Genomic DNA, 24,594 nt, shown 5'->3' with positions numbered 1-24,594 from the left:
GGGAGGTGACTCCACTGAGGGCCCCCCATGTTCACTCGCTGACCAAGCGGCCCAGCCCGGAGCTGGGACTGTGGCCCCCCACCCCCGCCCCGGCCCCAGTTGGAGCATGGTGCAAAACCTCCAGGACAGGGTCAGCTGGGCTCACAGGTACCCAGAGGGTGGAGAGCTGTGAGATCCCTCCCTCGAGGCCTGTCACCTCCAGCCCCATGGGCCCCGCGAGGGCCAGGAGAACCCGACAAAGAAAAAGAAGTGAAGTCTGGGTGTGGGTTTCTCGGCTGCCGCCCCGCCCCACTGGCCAGGGAGCCCCTCTGCTTCTGCTCCGGGGCCGGGGGCCATCTGTGTGTTCTGATTCCATGTGCCCATCTGTGTGCCCTGCCCTCCAGCAGACACAGGCTGTCCTCCTTGGTCTGCGATGGGCAGTCGGGCCGTGGTCATGAAGGTCGAGGAAGCAGCTATATTCTCAGCACCAGCTCTTAGTTGTCATTTGCTTAGTAAACTCTCACACAGATTTCTTTTTCGTTTTTAATTCTTTTTTACATTTATGTATTTCTGAGAGACAGAGTACAACTGGGGGGAGGGGCAGAGAGAGAGGGAGACACAGAATCCGAAACAGGCTCCAGGCTCGGAGCCGCCAGCACAGAGCCCGACTCGGGACTCGAACCCGCAAACCGTGAGATCCTGACCTGAGCCGAAGTCAGACGCTTGACCGACTGAGCCACCCAGGCGCCCCTACGCGGATTTTTAAGTACAGAGCCCTGAGCATTTTTCAGGTCACCAAATTTTACCAAATATGGCCACGCAAGGCAAATTTAAAAGCCCCACCAAGAAAAAAACTTTACCTGTAATACGTAGCAAGAAAACACGCACGTACGTGTACTTGTGTGCGCGTGTGTTTTGCATTACTTGTTTTTTTACAAAACATACACAGTTCTGTTGTGGCTTCAGCAGCCACATCTGTGTGCCTGAGCCTCGCTGACCCTGCAGACACCGTCACACCGCCCCCATTTTGTTGGGGTTTTATTTTTTAACTTTTTTGTTCTTTTCTTTTGATTCTAGTTAGTTAACATAGAGTGTAGTATTGGTTTCAGGAGCAGAATTCAGTGATTCATCACTTGCATGTAACACCCAGGGCTCGTCCCAACAGGTGCCTTCCTTATTGTCGGTTCTGACCTTTGCCCACACCCCCAAGAGAGAAACAAGTCACTTATTCCTGGTGGGAAACCATTCGCAAGTGAATCATCCTAAGCCAAAGGCCTCTTGGGAGCGAGGGCATCTGTTTCCAGAGGGACACGGGGCGATGCGAGCTGCCGGGAACGCCCCTGTCGTGGCTGTTGGCCACAGAGCCGGCCGAGGGCACACCCGGGGGTTGGGTGTCCCACCCTGTTCGTCACGCCTGCCGGGACCAGGGGCCCTCTCTCATCTGCATGTGTCGCACTGCCCGTCCAGCCCCAGGCCCACCACACAGCCCCGCACCAGCCTCCCTTCCCGTCTGCACGGCAAACGCCCTCCCGACTCCCGGACGGCTGGGCGCTTGGGCCCTCAGTGGAGCGGAGTGCCCCATATGCTTTTGCCAAGGGAGCTTCTGCCGGGCCCTGTGAGTTTCGATGAAGAGAACGACGCCGGGGCTCCATGGGGTCAGACAGCCGCTGGCTGCCGGGAGGGAGAGGGGCACCGGGAGTGCCCACACGCCCTGCCCTCCCCGCTCGGCTCTCACCGCAGCCCCGGAGAGCTGCCAGAGCGCCCGCCGGACACGCCGCGCAGAGGTCCCCTGGGCGTGCTTTAGGGAGAGCGCCCATCCTTCCTAGTAGCAGCAACCCCAGAATAAGCCAGAAACTTAGCTCAGAGAATGTGTCTCTCCGGAGGCCCTTTCCCATCAGATCGCCGGCACACTCAAGCAGACAGACCCTGTTGAAAATTCAGTTTGAAGGCCATGGATTCAGGGCAGGACCAAAAACATAAGAAAGGCGTCTGTGTGTGTTCTCTCCCCCGCCCACTCTCCATCATCTCTCCTTTTACTCCCCATCAGGGCTTCCGGCCAGGGGTGGCCCTTCCTTGGGGACAGGGAGTGTTCCACCCCCCACCCCCACCCCCACAGGGACCTGCAGGCAACAAGTTCAGGGAGGGAGCAGGGGTGGGTCTCGAAAAGAGCACATGTTCTGGGCACCCCCAGGAACTGAGCCTCTTCTCTGTCTCCGTGAGGTTGTGGTCAATGCCCTGGTGGGCGCCATCCCCTCCATCATGAACGTCCTGCTCGTCTGCCTCATCTTCTGGCTCATCTTCAGCATCATGGGCGTGAACCTCTTTGCGGGGAAGTTTGGGCGGTGCGTCAACCAGACTGAAGGAGACCTGCCTTTGAACTACACCATCGTGAACAACAAGAGTGACTGTGAGTCTTTCAATGTGACTGGCGAATTATACTGGACCAAGGTGAAAGTCAACTTTGACAACGTAGGGGCCGGGTACCTGGCCCTTCTGCAGGTGGTAAGTCCTTCTTCCCACTGGTTTTCCAGCAACAGGCGCCTTCACCCACAGTGTGGGCAGGAGGGGGACAGTGGGGCCGCTCTGGTTCCTCACGATAGGGTCACAGTGCCCAAAGAAGGCTAAGGATTCTCCAGAGACTTCGTGGCTCCTTGGGAAGTCTCTGGATTTTCCATTCTAGAACAGATACCACATTCTCCCAGAGGCACGGCATGGGGGTTCAGCACTGACGCAGAACCAACCCCCCAGCCGGTAGTCAGGTGGACAACCTCACGCCATCAGCTTGGCAAGGTGATGGCACAGGTTAAAAATCAAAGACCATAGACATGCAGAGTCGGAACTATTAGCCAAGCTGCGACTCCAGCCTTGTGTCATAAAAGGTAACAATACCTCCTGTGTTGTTTCAGAGAACATATTTACTTCTACCTCTGCTGTGCAAGATGTGTGATGTTGAAACATACATGACCCTACCCAGTCTTTCCAAAGTTTCCATTGATTTGGGAGGACGGTGGCTTCAGTGAGCATGATACATGCCATAAACTTAACCTACAAATAGCCGTAACACATACAGCCACAGCATCTTGCCACCCAGTCTTGAGACCAGATACCTGTCTCTCGTCCCCAAAGCAGAGGGACACTCAGTGGACTTAATGTACATCTCCTCACTCTTGCGGGCCTCCCTTAAATCCCAGGGGTAGCTCTCTCCAAAGACTCCCCCTGAAATACCTCCTAGAGGACAAGATTCAAGCCAAACCCAGAGAGCCTTCTGTTCCTGGGACTTTCCTCTGGATGACAGAATTTGTGGACTGAGAACTGCCAGCCGTTCCAGACAAAGCAACACAGTGGCTGGAAAGAGAGTCACAAGCATCTCATCACCTTGGATGCTCTCCAGCAGTTTCCAGAGCATTTCCAGGCCTCTCTCCACAGGGCAGGGCCTCCTGGCACGGCGAGCTGAAGTAGCCTGCCTCCTCTGGGGCAGCCTCAGTTTCCCCATCTGCCCTACCTGTGTCATAAGAACCCTCAGGCCTGAAAGTGTGTGTGGGCAACCGTACCCTGAAAGGAGGCTTGGGCAGGTTTGGAATTCGGCCAAGGACACAAGTGAGATCCCCCTGGGCAGTCGGCCTCGCCACCACACGTCTCTCAGGCCCTTCCTGAACCTTCATAGCAGCCCCGACTGGGGCAGACAGTGTAGCCAACACCGGAGCCCCATTTCGTGCGACCTCCTCCTTTACCGCTCTGGAGGGTGGGCTGGAGCAGGTTTGTGTAGCCTACAAGAGCTGACTGTTGCATTTTCAGATACTTTGCAAGCCCTGATTAAAAATTAGATTTTATAAACTGATAATTCACTAAATGACATTAACACAAAATCATGGGGCGCCTGGCTGGCTCAGTCGGGGGAGCACGCAACTCTCCGTCTCAGGGTTGTGAGTTTGAGGCCCATGTTGGGTGTAGAGATCACTTAAAATAAATTTAAAAACTCAAAATTCACCATTACTGCCTATTACTCTCTATGCTCTTGAGGTTATTTACATGAGCTATAGCTGTACAGTGGAAATACTGTAATGCTAGGCTCCTGTGCGTCTCTTCCCAAGTCTGTGTTCAGTAAGGAGACGTTGATAACTTGAAATTGGCCGTGGGGGGAGTGTTTACACCGAGAGATTGGCGAACACAACAATCAGGGCTTTGTTTGCTTCTGGAAAGCCATTTGTTAGCCATTCACCAACACACCCATGGCAAGAGGACCCCCGTAGGTACGAGGGGAGGTTGAGATGTTTCAGGACCTTCCTGAAAGGCCTTGGAGCAGAAGTGACGTGGTCCTCTGAGGGACACGGCAAAGGGGGCCAGGTCGGCGCTGGGGCGGGATGCTAGCTTCTCGTAGGAGGATAGTCCCTGGCCTCATCTGTCCAGATAGGAGCCCTAAGTACCTCAATAGATGGAAGTTAAGTGATTTTCTTGTCTTTTCCTTCCAGGCAACATTTAAAGGCTGGATGGACATTATGTATGCGGCTGTGGACTCCAGGGGGGTAGGTAACCACGCTGGCCTCTCCCACCAAGTCAGGCACCTGAGTCTCCCGGATGCTTGGCCGCTAGGGAATCCGTGTCCACACGCATAAGCCCACCCCATACAGGCCAGATGTCTCGTGTCAACCTGCAGTCGAGCCTGTCTGGAACGCCCAGGCCTGGCCCTGGGGCAGAGTTGCATGGTCTCCCAAGGAGCCCCAAATCCGCAAATATCTTTCAAATGAAATTCACTGTCATTTGCTTGATTCTTAGTCTTGCCCCAGGAGAGACAGGGTAGAAGGAATAGAAATGCAGACCAAGTTTCTTCTGTGTCTTTGCACCCCACCCAGTCACACTGATAGTTCAGTGAAGACTGGGGGTGCTGAACAGACTCGAACCTCCCGACGGCCCAGGGTGGAAGCCAGACGGCACCACCGCGTCAGCCCTGAGCCGTCACCCTCCTGAACCCCTTCCCCACCCACCCCGGCCCTGCTCTGCACGCGCATGCACACACAGACACACAGCCCCGTGCTGGTGACCTTCCTGTGGACACCCCCTCTCACCCGTGGAGGGGACACCTCCAGCTGGCCCTCCCCCATTCCCGCCTGTCTGATCCCCCTGTCTGATTTCTCCCCCTTAGTTTGAAGAGCAGCCCCAATGGGAATACAACCTCTACATGTACATCTACTTCGTCATTTTTATCATCTTCGGGTCTTTCTTCACCCTGAACCTTTTCATCGGTGTCATCATTGACAACTTCAACCAACAAAAGAAAAAGATACGTAGAGCGCCTGCTCCCTGTGGGCTGGCAGGGCCGGGCTGGGGGCCGGGGCACTGAGGAGCCGTTCTGGGCCCCGGCCCCGTGTGGCCTTCCTGCTGCAGATGGTCCTTTTCCCGCTGCTGCTGGAGTGGGTGGGAGAGGGGCGTCCATGAGGTGACAGGCCCAGTCTGTTGGGGTGGAAGGAGGGGTCCCAGGCCTGCCCTAGTCTACCCGACAGGTGAGGCTCCTGAGAGGAGCTGGGCTGATGGGACTATTCACCAGGATCAGGAAGGTGGGAAAGGGGGACAGTGGCCCCGGGTCAGGCCATGATTGGGTTGTGGGCAGACCAAGTAGACAGACAGAACCTCCGGGTGGCTGACCTGAGCCGGTGGGGGGAGGGGGGAGATGGGGAGTGGATTTGCATCTCCCAAAGCCAGAGAGCCCTCAAAGTGAAGGGAGACAGGGACCCTGGAAAAGCAGATTTGGGGAGGAATCTCTGGCGAATCTCCAGCAACACACTTTTCTCCAGCAGGAGAGGAAGTGAGGAGGAGGCCGACCGAGGCACCCTCATCAAGGAGGCAGGATCCCTATGCCCCCCATGCCGGAGCCGCTAGGAACCCCAAAATGAGTCTGGTGCCTGTCTCTCTGCACTTAGGGGGCCAGGACATCTTCATGACAGAGGAGCAGAAGAAGTACTATAATGCCATGAAGAAGCTGGGCTCCAAGAAGCCCCAGAAGCCCATCCCTCGGCCCCTGGTGAGCCAGTTCCCGATTCAGCAGGAGTGGGGAGGATGTGCTGAGGGGGCCTGGGAAGCCCCCCTCCCCAGGACCAGCTATCAAGGCCTCTTCACAGTCTCTCAGCCTAGCCCAGGGCCCTCGGTCGGCCCAGGGACGGAGGGGCTCTGTCAGGCCTCTGACCACACGGAGGCCTCAGACTGCTGGAGAAAGTGAGGAAGGCCTGGGAGGACTGTTACAACCAGGAGCACTCCCTCCCACGGGAGTCCCTCTGCCTCCGAGCGCCCCCTCCCCCCCTGCCGGAGTGCAGCCTTCCCCAGGGAGAGCAGGACGGCCTCTGCACACCCACCCACATTCACAGCCTCTTCCTGGCAACCCCTGAGTGGGACAGACGTGGCCCAGAGTCCCCTGGCACGTGGGCTGACTGACGAAGCCCCTCTCTAGAGAAGGGGGTGGAGGACAGTGTTCAAAGTAATTAGGTGACACAACCCAAATCACTAGCTAGGAAGTGACAGGCCCAGTTTTGAAATCCATCTCATCGATTTTACCTAATTCCTACCCTTTCACCATGCTTTATTCTAGGTTAGCTGTGTGTGTGTGTGTGTGTGTGTGTGTGTGTGTTCACTTATTTTTTTTTTAAATGTTTGTTTATTTTTGAGAGAGAGGAAGACAGAGCGTGAGTGGGGGAGAGGCAGAGAGAGAGAGGGAGACACAGAATCCGAAGCAGGCTCCAGGCTCTGAGCTGTCAGCACAGAGCCCGACGTGGGGCTTGAACTCATGAACCGTGAGATCATGACCTGAGCTGAACTCAGATGCTTAACCCACTGAGCCACGTAGGCATCCCTGTGTTCACTTATTTGTAATCTTCTGTTTTTCCCCCAAACAATCGGAGGTGGCTAACAATTAAAGACATACAAATATAGTTAATGGAATAAATAAAATCAATTCCAGGGGCACCTGGGAGGCCCAGTCAGTTAAACATCAACTCTTGATTTGGGCTCAGGTCATGATCTCAGTTTGTGAGGTTGAGCCCTGTGTTGGGCTCTGTGCTGACAGTGTAGAGATGGCTGGGCATTCTCTCTCTCTCTCTCTCTCTCTCTCTCTCTCTCTCCTTCTCCCTCTCCGTCTCCCTCTCCCTCTCAAAATAAATAAACAGCTAAAAAAAAATCAATTCCATAGAGTGGAGAAAATTTGTTAACCTGAGGGCCGATCCAATTTCCAGATGGAACTTTAAACCTGACCTTGAGCCATCGGTACAAACAAAAAGAGAAGCACAGTGCGTGTTCTAAGGAAGCTCAGGGTAGGAGAAATCCCTTCCTGAAGGATGGGGAAGACCTCAGAGAAGAGGGGGCCTGAGGGCCAGGCCTGGAAGCAGGAGAGACCGGCTGTTTCCGTTTCCTGACTCCTCCCCTCACCCTGACAGTCTGGCTGGGGTGTCGGCCTCAGTGGAGGGTACAGTAGGAGGGTGGAAGGTCTGGGCAGAGGGGCGGCAACAGGGGGCCTACTAGCCCATCTGAGGCCCCTGCTGAGCCCATCCTTTCCCCCTCCCTTCAGAACAAGTACCAGGGCTTCCTGTTTGACATTGTGACCAAGCAAGCCTTCGATGTCACCATCATGTTCCTTATCTGCTTGAACATGGTGACCATGATGGTGGAGACAGATGACCAGAGCCCCGAGAAGGTCAACATCTTGGCCAAGATCAACCTGCTCTTCGTAGCCATCTTCACAGGCGAGTGTATCATCAAGATGGCTGCCCTGCGTCACTATTATTTCACCAACAGCTGGAACATCTTCGACTTCGTGGTTGTCATCCTCTCCATCGTGGGTGGGTATGCAAGTTGGCCTTTCCTCCAGTCCCGGGTCTGTACTTAATGCCAAGCATACTAGTCTTCTTCGTTCTTTTCTCTGCATTCCTCACCTCTCCCTACCACACACACATACACACACAGCCACAGAGAACTTGTCTGGGAAGGCCTACTCAGTCCAGGGGAGCCATTCTGGCAGAGAAGCCGGCAGCCCCTCATGCCCCCCCACTCCATGGGACCCTGGAACACAGCTTTCTGCTCTCTGTGAGAGCTTCAAGAATGAGTCTGGGAAGGAGAGAAAGGCCCTCCCAAGGGAAAGCCTGCAGCCTAGGTTGAAGGAAGAAGGGGCTTACTCAGGGTGAGGTGAGTCTCCAGGGATGGGAGCAGGTGGCCCTCTAGGGTAGAAGTTATCCCTGGAGATGGAAAATTCTAGAGTCTAGTCACCACATTGTGGGCCAGGCTCCTTCAGACATCACTCACCTCGTGCATTCCGCCTTATAAAGTCAGCGTTGAGACGAGGATATCAGGCAACTGGGAACGGAAGAGAGAGGATTCACACTTAGTCTGTTTGGGCTGCTCTAACCAAACACCAGACTGGCTAACTCAGAAACGACAGAAATTTATTTCTCACAGTCTTGGAGGCTGAAAGTCCCCGATTAAGGCACCAGCACGGTCATGTTTTCTGGTGAGGGTCCTTTTCCCGGTTCATAACCAGCACAATTGTATTGAGCTACAATTCACATACCGTAAGATTTACCCTTTAAAGTAGATGTAGTCGTTTTTAGTATATTCACAGAGTTGTGCAACCATCACCGCCATACCTTTTAGGCGACTGCCCTCACCACCAAAAGGAACTCCGTACCCTTTCAGCAGTCACTCCCCATTTTCCGTCCCCCCAGCCCCTGGAAACCACTAATCTAAAATTTTGAGAGACTGCCAAGCTGTTTTCCAAAGTAGACACATTCCCATCATCGATGTATAATGGTTCCAGATACTCCATCCACACCCTCGCCAACACTTGTTGTCGTCTTCAGTTTCTTACTATAGTCACCTTGGTGGGCACGAAGTGATAACCGCGTTGAGGTTTGGGTTCACACTTGCCTAATGACTAATGACGCTGAGCATCTTTTCATGTGCTCATTGGTCATTTTCTGTGGTGTGTCTGTCTTGGTATGTAACACGAGAGATGTCTTGGAGAAGCATCTATGCACATCCTTCGCTCATTTTTTAATTGGCTTATTTATGTTTTTATCGTGGAGTTGCGAGAGTTCTTTACGTATTCTGGATACCGGTCCCTCGCCCGATACACGATTTGCAAATACTGCCTCCCATTCTGTGGGTTGTCTTGTCACTTTCTTGGTCATCGTCTCTTGAAGCACAGAGTTTTTCATTTTGATTAAGTCCCAATTTTTTTTTTGTCTCTCATCGCTCGGGCTCAGAGCCCAAACTCTTGACCCCTCCACCGTGCAATTCTGCCATGAGGTGGCCGACTTTCCTCTTTCTGCCACGTACAGCTTTTGCCTTTGGTGAACTCAGAGGGAAACACAGGGGCTAAGGCAGGGGCTGTCATAGCCGCAGTGACAGAGGATGGCTAGAAGCTGGAAGTAGAGTGAGGAAATATCTGGTAGGTCCCAGGCAAGAGTGAGGGTGAGCACGCCTGGTGGGACTAGAGAAAAGCTTTAGAGAATGCAGGATGTCAGCCGCAGCAAGGGGGCCGATGAGGGACACTCTCAGAGGCTTCAGGGAACACTACCGGTCCTGGTCCTTGGCCATACTGCAGAGGCTTGGTTAACAGGTCGACTTGGAGCCAGAGTGTCTGAGTCGAGTCCCAGCGTCTCGCTGACTAGGTGACAACATGGGTAAGTTACCTCACTTCTCAGTTTCCTCTTCTGGAAAATGAGGATTATGGTATCAGCTTACTCCCCCCTAGGGTGCCCGGAAGGCCTAAATGGATGGATATAAAATGCTCATCCCAGTGCCTTCTTGACAGTAAACAGGACACGTGTCAGCCAGTGACATTACGTGAGGAATCTGGAAAGGTCATGTGGGCCAATACAAAGCAAGTGTATTTCACTCTTTCTCCTATAACTTATATCCCTGCCTCTTCAAACTCCAAACCCAGGGTTAGTCAATAGAGACCCAGGGGTGGGAAGCCCTGGATGTGAGCAGGGTTGGGAGGGTGACAGAAGCTATCTCAGAGAGGCTGAGTTGTGACAGGTGTGGCGTGGGGGAGAACCCTGACTTCTGGGCCGGTACTTCTTGCCCTCCAATGTGCCCGTGAATCGTCTGGGCTTATGAAAACGCAGTGGGTCTGGAGGTGGAGCTGAGATCCCACATTTGTGATAAGCTCTCGGGAGATCCCAGGGCTGCTGGCCCTCGGACCACACTTTGAGTAATGAGAAGCTGAAAAGCCTGAGCTCTGGTCCATGCTAGGCCACCCAGATGCTGAGCAAGTCCCTTCAGACCTCAGAACCCAAGATCTAGAACATGGGCCCCGTCCAGCTCTGCTGTGCGGGTAGTCCCAGAAGACTAAGGGGCGAGAGGTCTGGGAAGGCACTTTGCAAAGGATGTGGTACTTTGGGTCCTCCTTTCCTGCATCAGAGATGAGAATGAAAGACCAAGAGAGGTGGGGGGACGCAGGGTCCTTGCTTGCCCCGGTCAACCCAGTCCTCCTGAAGTGGCCTCTTCTCCTTAGCTCCTGGCTGTACAGAGACCCCCTCCAGTGATGTGGGGCTAAAGGCAGGACAGAAGTGCATGGGTGGCCATGGTCTCTGTTGTTTCCCATAGGCACTGTGCTCTCAGACATCATCCAGAAGTACTTCTTCTCCCCAACGCTATTCCGAGTCATCCGCCTGGCCCGAATCGGCCGCATCCTCAGGCTGATCCGAGGGGCCAAGGGGATCCGCACGCTGCTCTTTGCCCTCATGATGTCCCTGCCTGCCCTCTTCAACATAGGGCTGCTGCTCTTCCTCGTCATGTTCATCTACTCCATCTTCGGCATGGCCAACTTCGCCTACGTCAAGTGGGAGGCCGGCATCGACGACATGTTCAACTTCCAGACCTTCGCCAACAGCATGCTGTGCCTCTTCCAGATCACCACGTCGGCCGGCTGGGACGGCCTCCTCAGCCCCATCCTCAACACAGGGCCCCCCTACTGCGACCCCAATCTGCCCAACAGCAACGGCTCCCGGGGGAACTGTGGGAGCCCGGCCGTGGGCATCCTCTTCTTCACCACCTACATCATCATCTCCTTCCTCATCGTGGTCAACATGTACATCGCCATCATCCTGGAGAACTTCAGTGTGGCCACGGAGGAGAGCACTGAGCCCCTGAGCGAGGACGACTTCGACATGTTCTATGAGATCTGGGAGAAGTTCGACCCGGAGGCCACCCAGTTCATCGAGTACTCGGCCCTGTCCGACTTCGCCGATGCCTTGTCTGAGCCGCTGCGCATCGCCAAGCCCAACCAGATAAGCCTCATCAACATGGACCTGCCCATGGTGAGCGGGGACCGTATCCACTGCATGGACATCCTCTTCGCCTTCACCAAGAGGGTTCTGGGTGAGTCCGGGGAGATGGACGCCCTGAAGATCCAGATGGAGGAGAAGTTCATGGCGGCCAACCCGTCCAAGATCTCCTACGAGCCCATCACCACCACGCTGCGGCGCAAGCACGAGGAGGTGTCGGCCACCGTCATCCAGCGGGCCTTCCGGAGGCACCTGCTGCAGCGCTCCATGAAGCACGCCTCCTTCCTCTTCCGCCAGCAGGCAGGCAGCAGCGGCCTCTCCGAAGAGGACGCCCCCGAGCAGGAGGGCCTCATCGCCCACGTGATGAACGAGAACTTCTCCCGGCGCCGCGGCCCGCCCTCCACGTCCTCCACGTCCTCTCCACCCTCCTATGACAGCGTCACCAGGGCCACCAGCGATAACCCCCAGGTGAGGGTGTCCGACTGCAGCCGCAGCGAGGACCTCGCGGACTTCCCCGCCTCCCCAGACCGGGACCGCGAGTCTATCGTGTGAGCCGCACCCCAGCCGGCCAGGACGCGCCGGGAGGCGGCCACGAGCCAGCACCCCCTGGGCCCTCCTTGCTTCGGGCTCCGGCGTGGGAGACGGGCCTCGGCCCCACGGATCGACGAGGCGGAGTTCTTTCTGTGGCCGCCACGCCGCCGGCCAGAGGCCGTTGGCCGGGCCGACCAGACGGGGCACACGCCGGTGGCCGGGTCTGGCCAGGCAACACCCCGGCGCTCTGCGAGGCAGCCCTGTCCCAGCTGCTGAGGCGAAGTACAAAGCTGAGACTGTACGTGTCGTGAATGGGCTTTCATAAATTTATTATATTTGATATTTTTTTACTCGGGCAAAGAACTAACGTTTTTTCCACGGACGTGGGCAGTAATTCACTCTGCCTTTTCTTCACTCCAAACGGGAGTGTCTGTGGAGCTGCTGGAGGTCTGTTCTCGAAGCAAAAGTGAAACCCAGAAGGGGTGTCCCCTGCTGCTGGGGCTGTGGCGCCAGGAGGGCCGACCCCCTTGCCTCACACGCGCGCGTGCACGCAGTCCACGCACAGAGGCCAGACACGGGCCACGTGTGGCCCCGGCTCCCCTCAGGCACGTGTCAGGCAGAGGGGTTCTTGTCAGCGAGGGCTCACTCTGGCCTTCCGTGGTCCCCAGGGTCCTGTTTGCCGCCCGTGTTTTCATGCAGGCCATACTGGGGTCACGTCTACGAAACGGAAAAGCTTCCAGGAGGGAATGGCCCGGGTCTCAGGGCCGGTCCTGGGCACTGATGTTGCCTTTTCTTCCCAGGAGGGCCCGGTCTTCTGCAAGAGTATTAACGTTAAGGTGAAGGGCACAAGGGAACCAGCCCCACGCACAGCCTGGCCCCCAGCTTATCCCAGCTCCCAAACCCGGCAGGCCCTGCCCCACAGGCCGGGAAGAGAAGTCTGAGCCCGGCACCGTGAGGGCTGAGAAGAACAGGCTTCAGCCGTGTGAAGAAGGGAATCTGTTGTCAGGGCCAGGGCTCTCTTTCCAGACCTTTCCGCCTCTCGCCTTGTGTGCGGGTGTGGGGAGGGGGGGATCTCCTGCGCGGTGCCCAGCGACGCTCCAGATGGAGCAGGGAGGGCATCACGGGCCCTGTGCCGGGAAGGAAGGAGCCTCGGGGTGGTCAAACTGTTCCCTGCCCTGGGAGGAGCCTGGACTGTGGGCTTCCTTGGGGAAGAGAGCGGCGTGGCCCCGGACCAGCCCCTCTCGCTCAGCCTGGGGTCCTGGTGGCACCCGCCCGCGGGACAGTCCGGGGCAGGGTCCAGGCCGTCCACGGGTCTTGTGAGAAGGCCTCTTCAGGGAAAAATACTTTTTCTAGTCCAATTCCCCCCGGGGGCCTCTTCAGCTGCTGACAATCCTATTTAGCATATGCAAATCTTTTAACGCAGAGACCTGTCACCCCGCGAGTGACAGTGTTGGCTGGCGGAGCGATCCCAGCTCTCCAGCAGAGCCGCCGCCCGCCTCGCGGGGCAGCCCGGGAAGCCGGAAGCCCGCTGCCCCTAACCTACCTCGCCGAGCCGTCGGAGGGCTGGACGATCGTGAGCTCGTGGCAGTGCTGAGGGGGCATTGCCGGCGAGTCAAGTATTACGTTTCTTTTTGTCGCCCCGAGTTCCCTTGGTGGCGACCCCAGCCCCCACCCCACCCACCCGAGGGACTTCTCTTCTCCCGTGTTCCCCTTGAGTCCAGTGTGGGACGTGGTTTGACCGTCCCAGGCATACTTCTCCGAGTGGAAACCTTATTTTCGTAGCTCCCTGTGCTTTGCTCCGGGCTCCGAGCGGCGTGTGCCCCTCCCCGGCACTCAGTGCCCACTGCAGGGCAGGAATGCGGGTTTGGAGGCAGGCCGGCTGGCCGCCCAGCTGGCCGGAAGGGGCTGTGGTTTCATGTGTCTGCGGACGGCCCGGGAGCCCTGAGACAGGTGCCCGGGCTGTGGCCGAGGCAGGGTGAGCTAGGCCCGACTCCTTAGCTTTTAGCGTGGCTCTCTCTCTCTCTCTCTTTTTTTTTTTTTCCCAGAACTGCACGATGACCAGCAGGAGGGGAGAGGAGGGTAGGAAGAGGAGGGAGCGTCAAGTGCCAGCTGTTGTCTGAGCTAATCGAGCACTTCTCACCAAACTCCGTGTATAAATAAGATACATATTTTTAAAACAAACCAATAAATGGCTTACATGACCTGGCCTGGGCTCTGTTCTTGTGTTTTGATGAGGATGGCAACCCGGGACAGCGGTGGCGGTACAGGGGGGACGGGATGAGATCCCGAGAATCACGCGGGACTTCCCGTTGCTTTCCCGGGAAAACAGCTGGCAGAGTGGCCGGTCCAGGAAAAGTGGGGTCACCCCGGTCCTGCCTTCCAGGACCCCCAGTCTGGGGCACTGCAGAGAAGCAGGGCCGGGATTTGGTGCTCCCACGATGGGAAGGGTCGGGAAGAGGGAGGTCACGGAGAACAGCCAGATGGTCTTTGTGTCAAGCCAGGCTTGGACCCAGGACACCGGACCCTGGCTTCCTCGCCCTCACCTCCCCCTGGCTCCTCACCACTGCCCCTGCACCCTACCAAATGCGATCTGCGGCCAGCGGAGGCCTCCTTGTGCCTGGGTCTCTGTCCCATCTTGCGGGTCCCCTCCACAGCACCTAACTCAGCAGACAGCAGCCCCTGCTCTTCCCGGGCCTTCTGTGGCGCCAGCCCCTCCCGGCTCTCCTCCGGTCTCTGGGTTCGCCTCCCTTGGGGGCACGGCCTCCAGCATCCGCCTGAATGACCGAGGGCGTTAGGCCCTGGGCCCACTTGCAGGAAGAGGGCAGGAAACCCCCTCTGCCCCAACCCCGGCCAAGCTTTGAGTCCGGTCTTCATCTGGAGCCCAGTTTTCTCCACTGAGCCCCAGGCCGGCATATCCGGCTGCCTCCTGGGACATCCGCAAAGCCTTCAAGCCCAACCGTCCAACCTGGGCTCTTCTGTTTCATCCGGAGCCCCACAGATGCCATCTTCGACTGCAGTCTCTTCCACGCCCCGTCGGCAGTGCCTTCTCCGTGTCCTGCACTGGCCGCTGCCGGGGTTGAAACCAAGGCAGCTCCTCAGGGGCCTCCCCCCCCCCCTCCGTCCTTGTCTATTCCCAAACGCTCAACTACCAGAGTGTTTTAATCCAAGATCATTCCCTCCAGGATAAAACCCTTCGCTGGCTTCCTGTTGCCTCAGGGCCCAGGCAAGCCGCGGCCGGCCCCCGGCCCCCGCCAACTTCCGTGACGTCCTCTCTCCCCAACCCCCAGGGACCCAGGCTCTTCCCCCTCACGGCCTTGCCAGCTTCTGGTTCCCTCCACCCAGAACCCTGGCCTCCTCTCCACTCAGCCCTTAGGCCTCGTCCTAACGTCACCTCCTCTGGGAGCCTTCCCTGACCATCACTTGTCCCCACTCTGGTACTTCATACCCCTCGTCGCAAACACCTGCAGAGCCCGTGTGGGAACAAACATGACGCCCGTGTCATCACACCCAGCCTTTATTTTTGTCTCTCCCTGTCCCCCTCGGTTTTATTCAGTGGAGACAATCGCCGGGGCCCCGGATGAAAACAGGGCCGATCCTGGGGCCGTTCGGCTCAGTCTGGGATAAAACAGCAGCCTCCGGCCGTGCTGTGAATGTGATCTCAGCCTGGTCCTGAGACCGCCCGATCCCACCAACAGTCGATACGGGGTGGCCGCGCTGCTCCTCTTCCGCACGCCACACAGGCAGCTGAAGGGCACCCTCCTGGGGGCTTCTGGGGGATTTTCGAGACTCCTTGCTGGGCCATCTCCCTGCAGTTTCCTCAGCCCAGGAGGTGCGCTCTCTTCCAGGGGCCCCTGTGACCCCGACCTTTGCCCGCGGGCGCCTGCGAGTCCATCCACGGCCTCCTCCTGCCAAGCCCCTCCCTCGACCCCTCAGGCGGCCCTGCTGGGGTGGCGCCCCCGGGCCTCTCTGCCGCCCGTCACCTCTGGTTCTGGAGGAGCACTCAGAGCACCTGCTTCCTGCCCCACACAGCCGTCACCGGAGCAGCCGGCCCGTGACCCCTCTCCTCTGTCCCAGGCAGAGTCAGGCCCCGTCACCTGTCCACCTGCGCTTTCTCAGACCCCGAGCTTTGTCAGCGAGGCCCCGTCCTCTGTGTCTCCCACGTGCTAAAACTCTCCAAGAGGCCCCCTGCAGGCCCAGGGAAGAAGTTGGCACACCCCACCGGGCCTTTTTATACCCTCGATGGGACTGTGGGGTCCCAGCGTCCGGCATCATTTCCCTTGACAACCACCTGCGTACGAGACGGGGCTTGGTGTCCTGACACCCTCGGTGTGCGTCCCTTGGTCACAACCGGGGCAGAAGCAGGCCACCCTGACCTCCCGTGGCACTTGTTTGACCGTCTTTCCCCAACGGGACGGAGGCTTTCCAGGGGGCCGGCCACATCCCCGTGGCGTGGGCCACCACCAGCTGTTTTGAGAATAAAGTCAGATTTTGAAACAGCAGCGTCTCCTCTGCGGTGAGGATGAGTGTGGTCGTGTGCGACCGGCGTTCCGGATAGGCAAGACGCCTCGGGTGGGCGCCCGCGGGGACAGCGGGCAGGGGTGGAGGGGCGGCGCCTCCCAGAAACCCCCGTGGAAACGGTGCGGACGGCCCGAGGACACGGCTCGTGGCCGGTCTGCTCCCCGCGCAGCCGGGACCTCGCGCAGCCGCCGGCCTGGCCGGAGTCCAGCCAGTGCCGGCGGAGGGAGAAAGGCTGGGACACCCACCCTGCACCGTGAAGCCTCGGCCTCGTCTCTGGCAGCCCCCGGGACACGGCCGCGTGGTCTGGGCCCGCGCAGCGGCTCTCCCCTCGTTCTCAAAGCCCAGGCCTGGCATCTGGGCTTCCCGGGGCCTCCCCGTGTGGGGCCTCCCCCGGCTGCCCGAGGCGGCCCTTCGCCTGGCGTGGCAGGGGGCAGGCTCCCCCGGAGGGAGGTGCGAGCGGGGCCACGGCTGTCACGCGCCGTGCTGGGGTGAGGCCGGGGTCCAGGCGGCGGGCGGCTCTGAGGGACGGACGCCGGCTTCCGTGTCACGGTGAAGGCATGCGGCCCAGAGAGCTCGACCCTTGGCAGGCAGACAGATGCTCCTGGGCAGACGTCAGCTCTCACCCCGGGGCCACGGCTTCGGCAGACGCCCTGCCCCGTGCCAGCGGCGTCTCCGCCCGCGGCCCCGGCGGCCACGAGAGCCCGAGCCCTGGTGCCCGGAGGGAGGGAGGGCAGGAGGGACAGCGACAGAGCGGGGACAGAACGGCCGCAGCCGCTGCTGGCTCGGGGAGGCCACAACGGGGTCCGCTGGCACAAGGCGTCCACACCGCTGTGCAGGGCCCTGCGCGCACGCACACGCCTGCTGCGAGCAGGTCAGCGGGAGGGTCTGCCGCACCCACCGGGCCGCTCTTCTCCCCCCGAGTCCTTCCTGTCCTCGGCGCTCCCTGCCCCTTCCCCACAGGCAGTCCCACCCGCCACTCTGTGTTCCCCTGGAAGGTCAGGCACGGGGCCATCTGACTCCTCACCTACATGGGGACACACACGGATCCACACACGTGCACACTCGAGGCACCGTAATCTGGGTCTCCGCTCTGGAAGCAGCAGCGTGACATCAGGGAGATGCCTGAAATCCCACAGATGAGCCTCAGGCTTCCTGTCGCCACCCCTCCCCCTGCACCCCCCCCCCCCCACCAGGGGCCTCAGGACATTCCCCGAACAGAGGCAGGCAGACAGGCCAGAGGGGTTGGCCGAGGGCCTTTGTTCAGATATTACTCTCAAAGGTTGGTGCTGCTGAGTTCTGTCTGGGGAACCCCGGGGGGGACCATGGGGACACTGCCCGAGGCACCCCTCTCTTGCAGGTGTCCCAAGTCAGTCTGAACGGCAGGGGCGGGGGCTGGGCCAGTTCAAGCCTAGCACGGATGACGATCCCCCGGACAAGCACTTCCTCCCGTGCCAGCTCACGGGGCTGGCATCCCCGGGCGGCTGCCAGGCACCTGCTGCCGGAGAGAAAAGCCCCATCATCCCAGCCTTTGTGGAGAGACGGACTGGCTCAGATTCCAGAGAGGCGTGCGAGTGACACGGAGCCCCCCTCCCCGGATGTGGGCTGGCCGGGCAGGCGGTATGTCCTGTCCTCCTACCCTGCTCCGTGCCCAGCCTCTGCGGGCAGAGCCTCGGAGAGCGGGAGCTGGGATCTTAGGTGCAACCAGCCAGGGGGCCGAGCTTGCTGTTCCAGCACCGGCTCCTGGAGCTGTATCTCCTGGGGGACCATCTGTCGGCCACTCACCCTCCCAGGCTGCACCCCCTCTTCCTGGAATGCCAGGCACCAGGCCGGCTCTGCGTGCCCGGCTGCGGGAAGGGCCGCAGAACCGCTGAGGGCCGGGAGGGCTTGAGCAAGAAGAGAGGCCGGCTTCACAGAGATAATTGGGCCTCCTGTATCCTGTATCAATCCATCACATTTATAGTCTTCTCTCCAGACACGAGGCAATGAGGAAATGACAGAAGCCAATAAGGCTAATAAATAAAGAGTAATAGAATAACCAGCATGTGCAGCCCATCCCCTGAACCCCAGAGCCAGGAGCAGGGCCGAGCCACTCCCCTCTGTCTCTGTCTTGACTTCAGCCACAGGACCTAGGGGACAGTGAAACCGGTCCCCACGGCGTGGAGGATGGGGGTGGGGGACGGCCGGATTCCCAGCCGCTCAGGCCAAAACGCTTGGCGTCCTCCCTGCCTCCCCTCTCCCTCACACACACCCCACATCCAACCCAGTAGGAAATCTTCTTGGCCCTACCTTTGAACTATATCCCAATCCAAACACTTCTCAACACTGCCACCGCCACCATGCTGGTCTGAGCTCTGCCTGGATTGGTACAAGGGCCTCCCAGCTGGTCCTGGCCCCAGACCGCTCCGGACACAGCAGCCATTCGGATCGCAAATGCTCAGCACAGAGCCCCCAGGGACCCCTTGCGCTCAGACCACAAACAGCCTGAGCCCTAGGCGGCCCTCCATAACACACCCCTGCCCCCCAGTGCCTGTCTGAGCCATCCACAGCCGTGTCTCTTACTCCGCGTCAGCCACACGTCTCCTTGCTAGTTCCTCCAGCAAGGCTGAGTGCTCCTCGCCTGGGGACTTCAGCATGGACTGTCCCCTGCCTGTCACCCTCTTCTCCCAGAGAGCAGCGTGGCCCTCCCTTCCCTCACGTCTCTTCTGTCTCTTTTGCAATGAAGCAGCCAAGATCATCCTACTTTCTACCCTCTGCGGCCCACCGTTTTTATACTTGAATCAGGTTCGGGGAGGTATGATTTACACACGATAAAACCGACCCGCTGAAATGCACGGTCTGAGGAGTTTGACAAATGCATAAGCAGGAGAGTCACCACCAAAATCACTCTATCCAACATTTCCATCGTTCCAAGGAGGTCCCCCCACCCTCGTCTCTGGCAACCGCTGAGCTCCTTTCTGTTCCTACAGATCTGCTTTCTCTGGAGAGTTCGTACAAAAAGAATAATACCGCACGTACCCCGTCGTGTCCGGCTGCTGCCACCCAGCACAGGGCATGTGAGCCTCGGCCATGCTGTTCGCGTCGTCAGCTCCTTTCCAGCGAACGGCGTTCCGTTACATGGATGTGCCACGACTTATTTTGCGTTCAATAGCTGGTGTAAACATTTGGGGTGTTTACAAGGTTTTGTCGTCGTGAATGAAGTTGCTCTGAACATTCGTATACGGGTGTTTGCGTGGACACATTTCTTTAACCTCTTGGGTAGATCCCTAGAAATTGAGTCCCAGGGTCCCACGATCAGCGTATGTTTGACTCTGCACGTTAGCAAACGCTTCCCAAAGCGCGTGCGCGGGTTTTCATCCCTACCGGCAACTGAGAGCTCCTGGTGCCCCGACTCCATATCCACGCCACCGTTTGGTATTGTCAGTCTTCTTATTCTTTTCTTTAATTTTGGCCCTTGGAGTGGGTGTAGCCTGTAATTTTAATTTGCCTTTCCCTGATGACTGATGACGTGGAATATCCCTTCACGGCTGATTGGTCCTTGTCCCTTCTTTGGTGGAATGTCTGCCACCGTAGGTAAGGAGCTCTCGACAAACGCTCTACTTATCGACATCATTATCTGAAGGAGCAAGGCCCCCGGGCGCCGCGGCCACATCCCGTTGCTCTGCCCGGGCAGAGGCAGGAATGTGTGGTCCAGAGTCTGGTCTCCCGTTTCCTCATCTGTGAGATGGGCGGAACAGGAACGTGAAGGGTGGGGTAAATTAGGATGTGCAGAGGCTTACAGCGATCTCAGGTACAGAGTCAGCGCCTCATAAAAGTCTAGCGTGGTGATGACAGGTATTATCCCTAAGCAACCCCCAGACAAGTTGCTCCTGTCAATGCCATCGCCCTCCCCAGAACCCTAGGTTTTCTCTGCGAGGGGTTGGGACCATCCCTAAGGCCCTTCTGCGATTCCAAGCTGTTCTCTGCTGACACACCTCTCTCAGGTCCCTTCCTCCACTCAGGGGCACCCTCCAACGGCCACGCACCCCCGGGACCCTCATCACACACACAACACCGCAGAACGGCCTGGGGCCAGCTTCTTGGTCACCAGTGAGAGGGACCGCGAGAAACGGGAAGGAGTCTAAGGAATAGCCAGACGACAGATGACGCCAGACAGGACAACAGGCCCTGGGAGGCCGAGGAAAGTGGTATGGCCTCGCAGGGATGCCACCCCTGCCCCACAGGGGCTCAGCATGCTCTCCCCCCTGCCCCCCTCCTGCCCCAGCCCTCTCCTTGGCTCAGTTCCAGAGCCGGGCCACCAGGCCTCCCCATGAGCCCGCCCTCGCCCCAAGTGACCTCTGGAGGAGAGCTGGGCCCCCTTCCCCAGACAGGAGCAGGACAAGAGTGACCGGGAAAGCAGACCACCCAGGTCTGGGGCCCGAGCCAGGGCGCCATGGGGAGTGAGGAGGAGGGGCTGAGAGAAGGCCCAGCAGGCCAGGTCCTGCCTGCCAGGCCGGTGGCTGGCAAAGCTTCGAAGGCTTAGGGGCCGGTGGCCAGAGCAGGGAGGATACGAGGCAGTGAGGGGCAGGGGCGCAGGAGGGGAATCTCTGCCGTGCCCCCGCCCCGCCCAGTCACTTGCACCGGGCAAGCTCTTCAGGCTCATTGTCACCGCAATTGTGGGTAGCCCCGCCCAGCCACCAGCCCCCGCCAAGACCGCCCTGGTACCCTGCTCATGCCCTCCTCCCCCCAGGATGACTCATCACCTCAGAGCTGTGCCCTCACCACAAGCCTGCTGTCAGGCCCCAGCCACATGGCCCCCCGAGCCAATTTCTTGGCTCCCAGGCCCCAGCTGAAGACCACCCAGCCCCAAGGAAAGCCTCAGCATGAAGCCCTGTGCCAACCCTACGGGGGTATGACCGAGCCGTCCCCGCTTTCTCCTGTGGAGACCACCATGTTTGCAGGATAAACAAAAGCTGAGCAGTGGCCAAGGCCCAGCCAGCAGGGCGGACGCCAGGAGTGAGTGTCAGTAGGCCTCAGAGCCAAAGGCGGTCGGTCTCCCCTTCCTCACTCACTCCCACTGAATGATGTCGGCCGACACACAGGACCAGCTGGGGAAGCTGTGACATCTGTCCAGTCCTCCTTTAGCAAACACGCACTGAGCATCTTACAGATTCTGGAGTCCTAATAACAAGCAGAAGCAGACAAGGCCTCTGTCCTCATGTAACTCACAATCGAGCTGGGAAGACAGATGTTAACCTCAAAAGCCACAAACGAGGGCCGTTCAATAGTGACAAAACTGGGTGTTGCTGGGAGGCAGGGGGGAGAGTACTAATTATGTCTGGGCGGTGGAGTCGGGGAAGACCCCTAGTGAAGGCATGGCATTTTTGTTTTCCCGAGATGGGTACTTGCAGGCAGAGGGAGGAGCGAATGTGAAGGTCTGGATGTAGAAGGAATGTGGCCCCTTCCAGAAGGGAAGATGGCCCCTGTGGCTGGACCCAGAGAGTGAGAGGGAGTCCCTCCCAGGAAAGGAGTCAGACATGCCCCGGGGGCACTGTGGAGCCGTCCGAGAGGTTTTCGGTCTGTGCTTTGTATTATTTGGGGAAGGGCCTGACTGCTAAATGGGTTGAACTTCGGTAAGGCTCACTTTAATAAGACTCCGCCTCCTGCCCTGAGGGAGAGTTTTGTGGGAGGCAAGAGCGAATGGCGAAAATAGGTCAGGGGGGCCTCTGCCAGGAGAGACCATGGTAGCTTGAACCGCGAGGAGCACCGTGGAGAGTGAGAGATTCGGGAGCTGTTTAGGATGCAACATGGTGAGACAGAGCACCCAAGAGTGGGCGAGGAGGCTTCCTTGGGGAAGGTGCCACGGGAGCCTCCTCAGGTCCCCTCCTGAGCTGGCTCTCAGGCCTCCTCCATCTGCCCCAGGGAGCACTTGGCAAGTAGCATGGATAATTCATCGGGGGCTTATTCTATTTAGGAATTAGTTCTAGGCCCCATCTTCCCTAATTCTGTCCTATATCCACCATAAGCAGCATGAGCTCAAAAAGACAGCGTGTTCCCGGCACATGCTTGAGGCAGTCACACATCGCCAGTGACGGGAAAAATGTTGGCTTCCCGGGGACTGTGAAGGCACCTGTATGAACTGCCCCCCCCCCCACCCCGCCAGCCCCCTGCCTGAACTGTCCCAGAGCACAGAGCGCAAAGGTGGCCTCAGGCTGCTTTCAATTTTTTCTATTAACCAATCAAGGATTTACATGACATATCCCCCCTTGAGGGAACTTTGCCTTCAGCTTGAATTGTTTAAAAAACACAATAGGATTTGGGGTCTCCAGCACTGCCACATCACTCTCAAGGACACTCAGGCACCTCACAGGGTCCAGCCCAGGATACCAGAAGATAGTACCATTCCTCAAAGTCAAGGGGAGCCGGGTGGGGGCCCCTACTTTAACTCCCCTCTAGGCGATGGTCCTGTGGATAAATAACCCCAGTCCCTAGTTGAGAGCACAGGCAGAATCTCAGCATGGCGGGGCCTCTAGAACTCCCGACAGAAGTTTCACTCCATGCCGAAGTCAGCCCTACCCCATGAAACACAGGCAGGCCCTTGCTGTAAACCTCAGCCACCACCCCAGACTCCCGCTGTCCTCGGGATAATTTCATTTCCGAAGGCTGTGGCCCCAGGTCTTTACGGTGGGCACCCTGCTTCTACCCCAGCAGATCGCCTTCCCTTCTCATCTCAAGAAGGAGCAGCTGGATATTTTCTTCCCTTCTGGAAGCTTGGACTTCTTCTGTAAATTGACGCGTTTCCTCCAGGGGCCAGCGTTGCATACCAGCGCTCTCAGGGAGGGGAAGACTCGGATCTAGTCTCAAAACAGTTAACTAACTCCTAGGTGGGGGACCACGGCTACCCCGCTCACCCTACATTTGTGTCACGGAGAAAGCCAGTCAAGTGGCCTTCACTGGACTCCAGGCATTTTCCTTTAAATTCTACCGGTACCTGCAACCTATGGACACAGCAAGTGGGCTGTACTGGGCAGTTCATCTTCCCTGCTGGCCCCAGAACCCTGAGGAGGCTTATTAGAGAGCAGACCTCCAACAGTACCCCCTCCCAGCCTCAACACAGGCTTTGGTCTAAGTGTTTTTCATGCAGGAAAAAGGAAAGTTTCCAGGTGGAAATCTTCCAAATGTGTCTTCCCCAATCACCTTGTCACTGGACTGTTCTAAGCAAAAACTTTCTCATAAATTATCTTTGCCTTTGACTGTTCACACACAAAGGTCACATAGTTGTCTGCCTCTGATATCACACACGTAGCTGGGGAAATGGTTTCAGAGGTTCCCACAGCTGGAATCTCCAGAGGAATTCTGACCCAGAAAGGGGAGATGAGGTCACGATGAGGAGGGACAGAAGGAAAAAGAAGGCGGGCAAGACTCAGACAGTTAGAGAGGGAGAGGGGACTCTCTCCCTCTCTGGGTCATCTCACTCCTTTCCCCCTTCCATCTCTGATTTGCAGCTTCCTCAGCGCTCCCCCGACCAGCCCATCCAAGTGAACAGATGATAAAAGCAGTTAACCAGAAGCAATAATACACCAGTGTCACTGAGCACACGCAGCACCCAAATCTTGGTTTGTAAATACTATTCTCCATTAAAAAACAGGACTCCTTGGTGGAGTGGCTGATTCACTGTTAGACCAGAGAAAATAGAAGATGCGCCTGGGGCATCTAGTGTCAGAAGATAAGTTGGGGCGCCTGGGTGGCTCAGTTGGTTGAGCATCTGACTCTTGATTTTGGCTCAGGTCATGATCCCAGGGTTGTGGGATTGAGCCCCATGTCAGGCTCTGGACTGATCGTGGAGACTGCTTGGGATTCTCTCTCTCTCTCTCTCTCTCTCTCTCTGTCTCTCTCTCTCTCTCACACACACACACACACACACACACACAAATTAAAAAAGAAAAAAGGTAAGACAGTGCTCAAAGACTGGCCAAATGCCAAAAGACACAGCAACCAGTTTGAATGGGCTGATTAGTGAATTTGGAAGGAATGATGGAGATTGAAATCACCAATGGGTGAAAACTAGTGGGTAAAAGTATTTCTCACGGTTACTTTTTAATTGTGAAGAGAAAACAGCAGTTGTACTCAGGGAGAATTGGGTGCATACCACATAAACCGAATGACCAAAGGCAACACCTCTAACAAATGGGCAATTGGACACTGGGAGCCTCCCCATGTGGTACTCTGAGAAAGACAGTGTCACCTTCATGGCGATCTTGCCAAAATGCATAACCTAAAACTAACAATGAGGAAAGAGCAAAACAGAATTTGAGCAACATCA

The 24,594-nt window shown here is 57.6% G+C and overlaps 2 protein-coding genes across 9 annotated transcripts in view; one reads left to right on the top strand and one right to left on the bottom strand.

Moving 5' to 3' along the window:
* SCN5A (sodium voltage-gated channel alpha subunit 5) overlaps positions 1-13,978 on the top strand; it is a 94,183-nt gene extending 80,205 nt beyond the window's left edge. For 6 of the 8 annotated variants that reach the window (XM_030329645.1, XM_030329650.1, XM_030329648.1 and 3 more), the window contains 6 exons: positions 2,200-2,481; positions 4,449-4,502; positions 5,120-5,257; positions 5,891-5,995; positions 7,529-7,799; positions 10,567-11,798. In XM_030329645.1, the coding sequence (XP_030185505.1) occupies positions 2,200-2,481; positions 4,449-4,502; positions 5,120-5,257; positions 5,891-5,995; positions 7,529-7,799; positions 10,567-11,798 (2,082 nt within the window). Of the gene's footprint in view, positions 1-2,199; positions 2,482-4,448; positions 4,503-5,119; positions 5,258-5,890; positions 5,996-7,528; positions 7,800-10,566 lie in introns of all 8 variants that reach the window. The other 2 variants (XM_030329652.1, XM_030329646.1) reach the window with 2 other exon arrangements.
* A 3,520-nt stretch (positions 13,979-17,498) lies between these two features.
* EXOG (exo/endonuclease G) overlaps positions 17,499-24,594 on the bottom strand; it is a 43,456-nt gene continuing 36,360 nt past the window's right edge. The window contains exon 7 of the mRNA XM_030329124.1: positions 17,499-20,009. The gene's annotated coding sequence lies outside the window, so the exon portion shown is untranslated. The remainder of the gene's footprint in view (positions 20,010-24,594) is intronic.

Source organism: Lynx canadensis, chromosome C2 (genome assembly GCF_007474595.2).
Source record: "Lynx canadensis isolate LIC74 chromosome C2, mLynCan4.pri.v2, whole genome shotgun sequence".
In the NCBI taxonomy this organism is placed as follows: Eukaryota; Metazoa; Chordata; class Mammalia; order Carnivora; family Felidae; genus Lynx; species Lynx canadensis.
The sequence above is the reverse complement of the archived record's forward strand: the minus strand, read 5'-3'. Positions and strand labels throughout refer to the sequence as shown.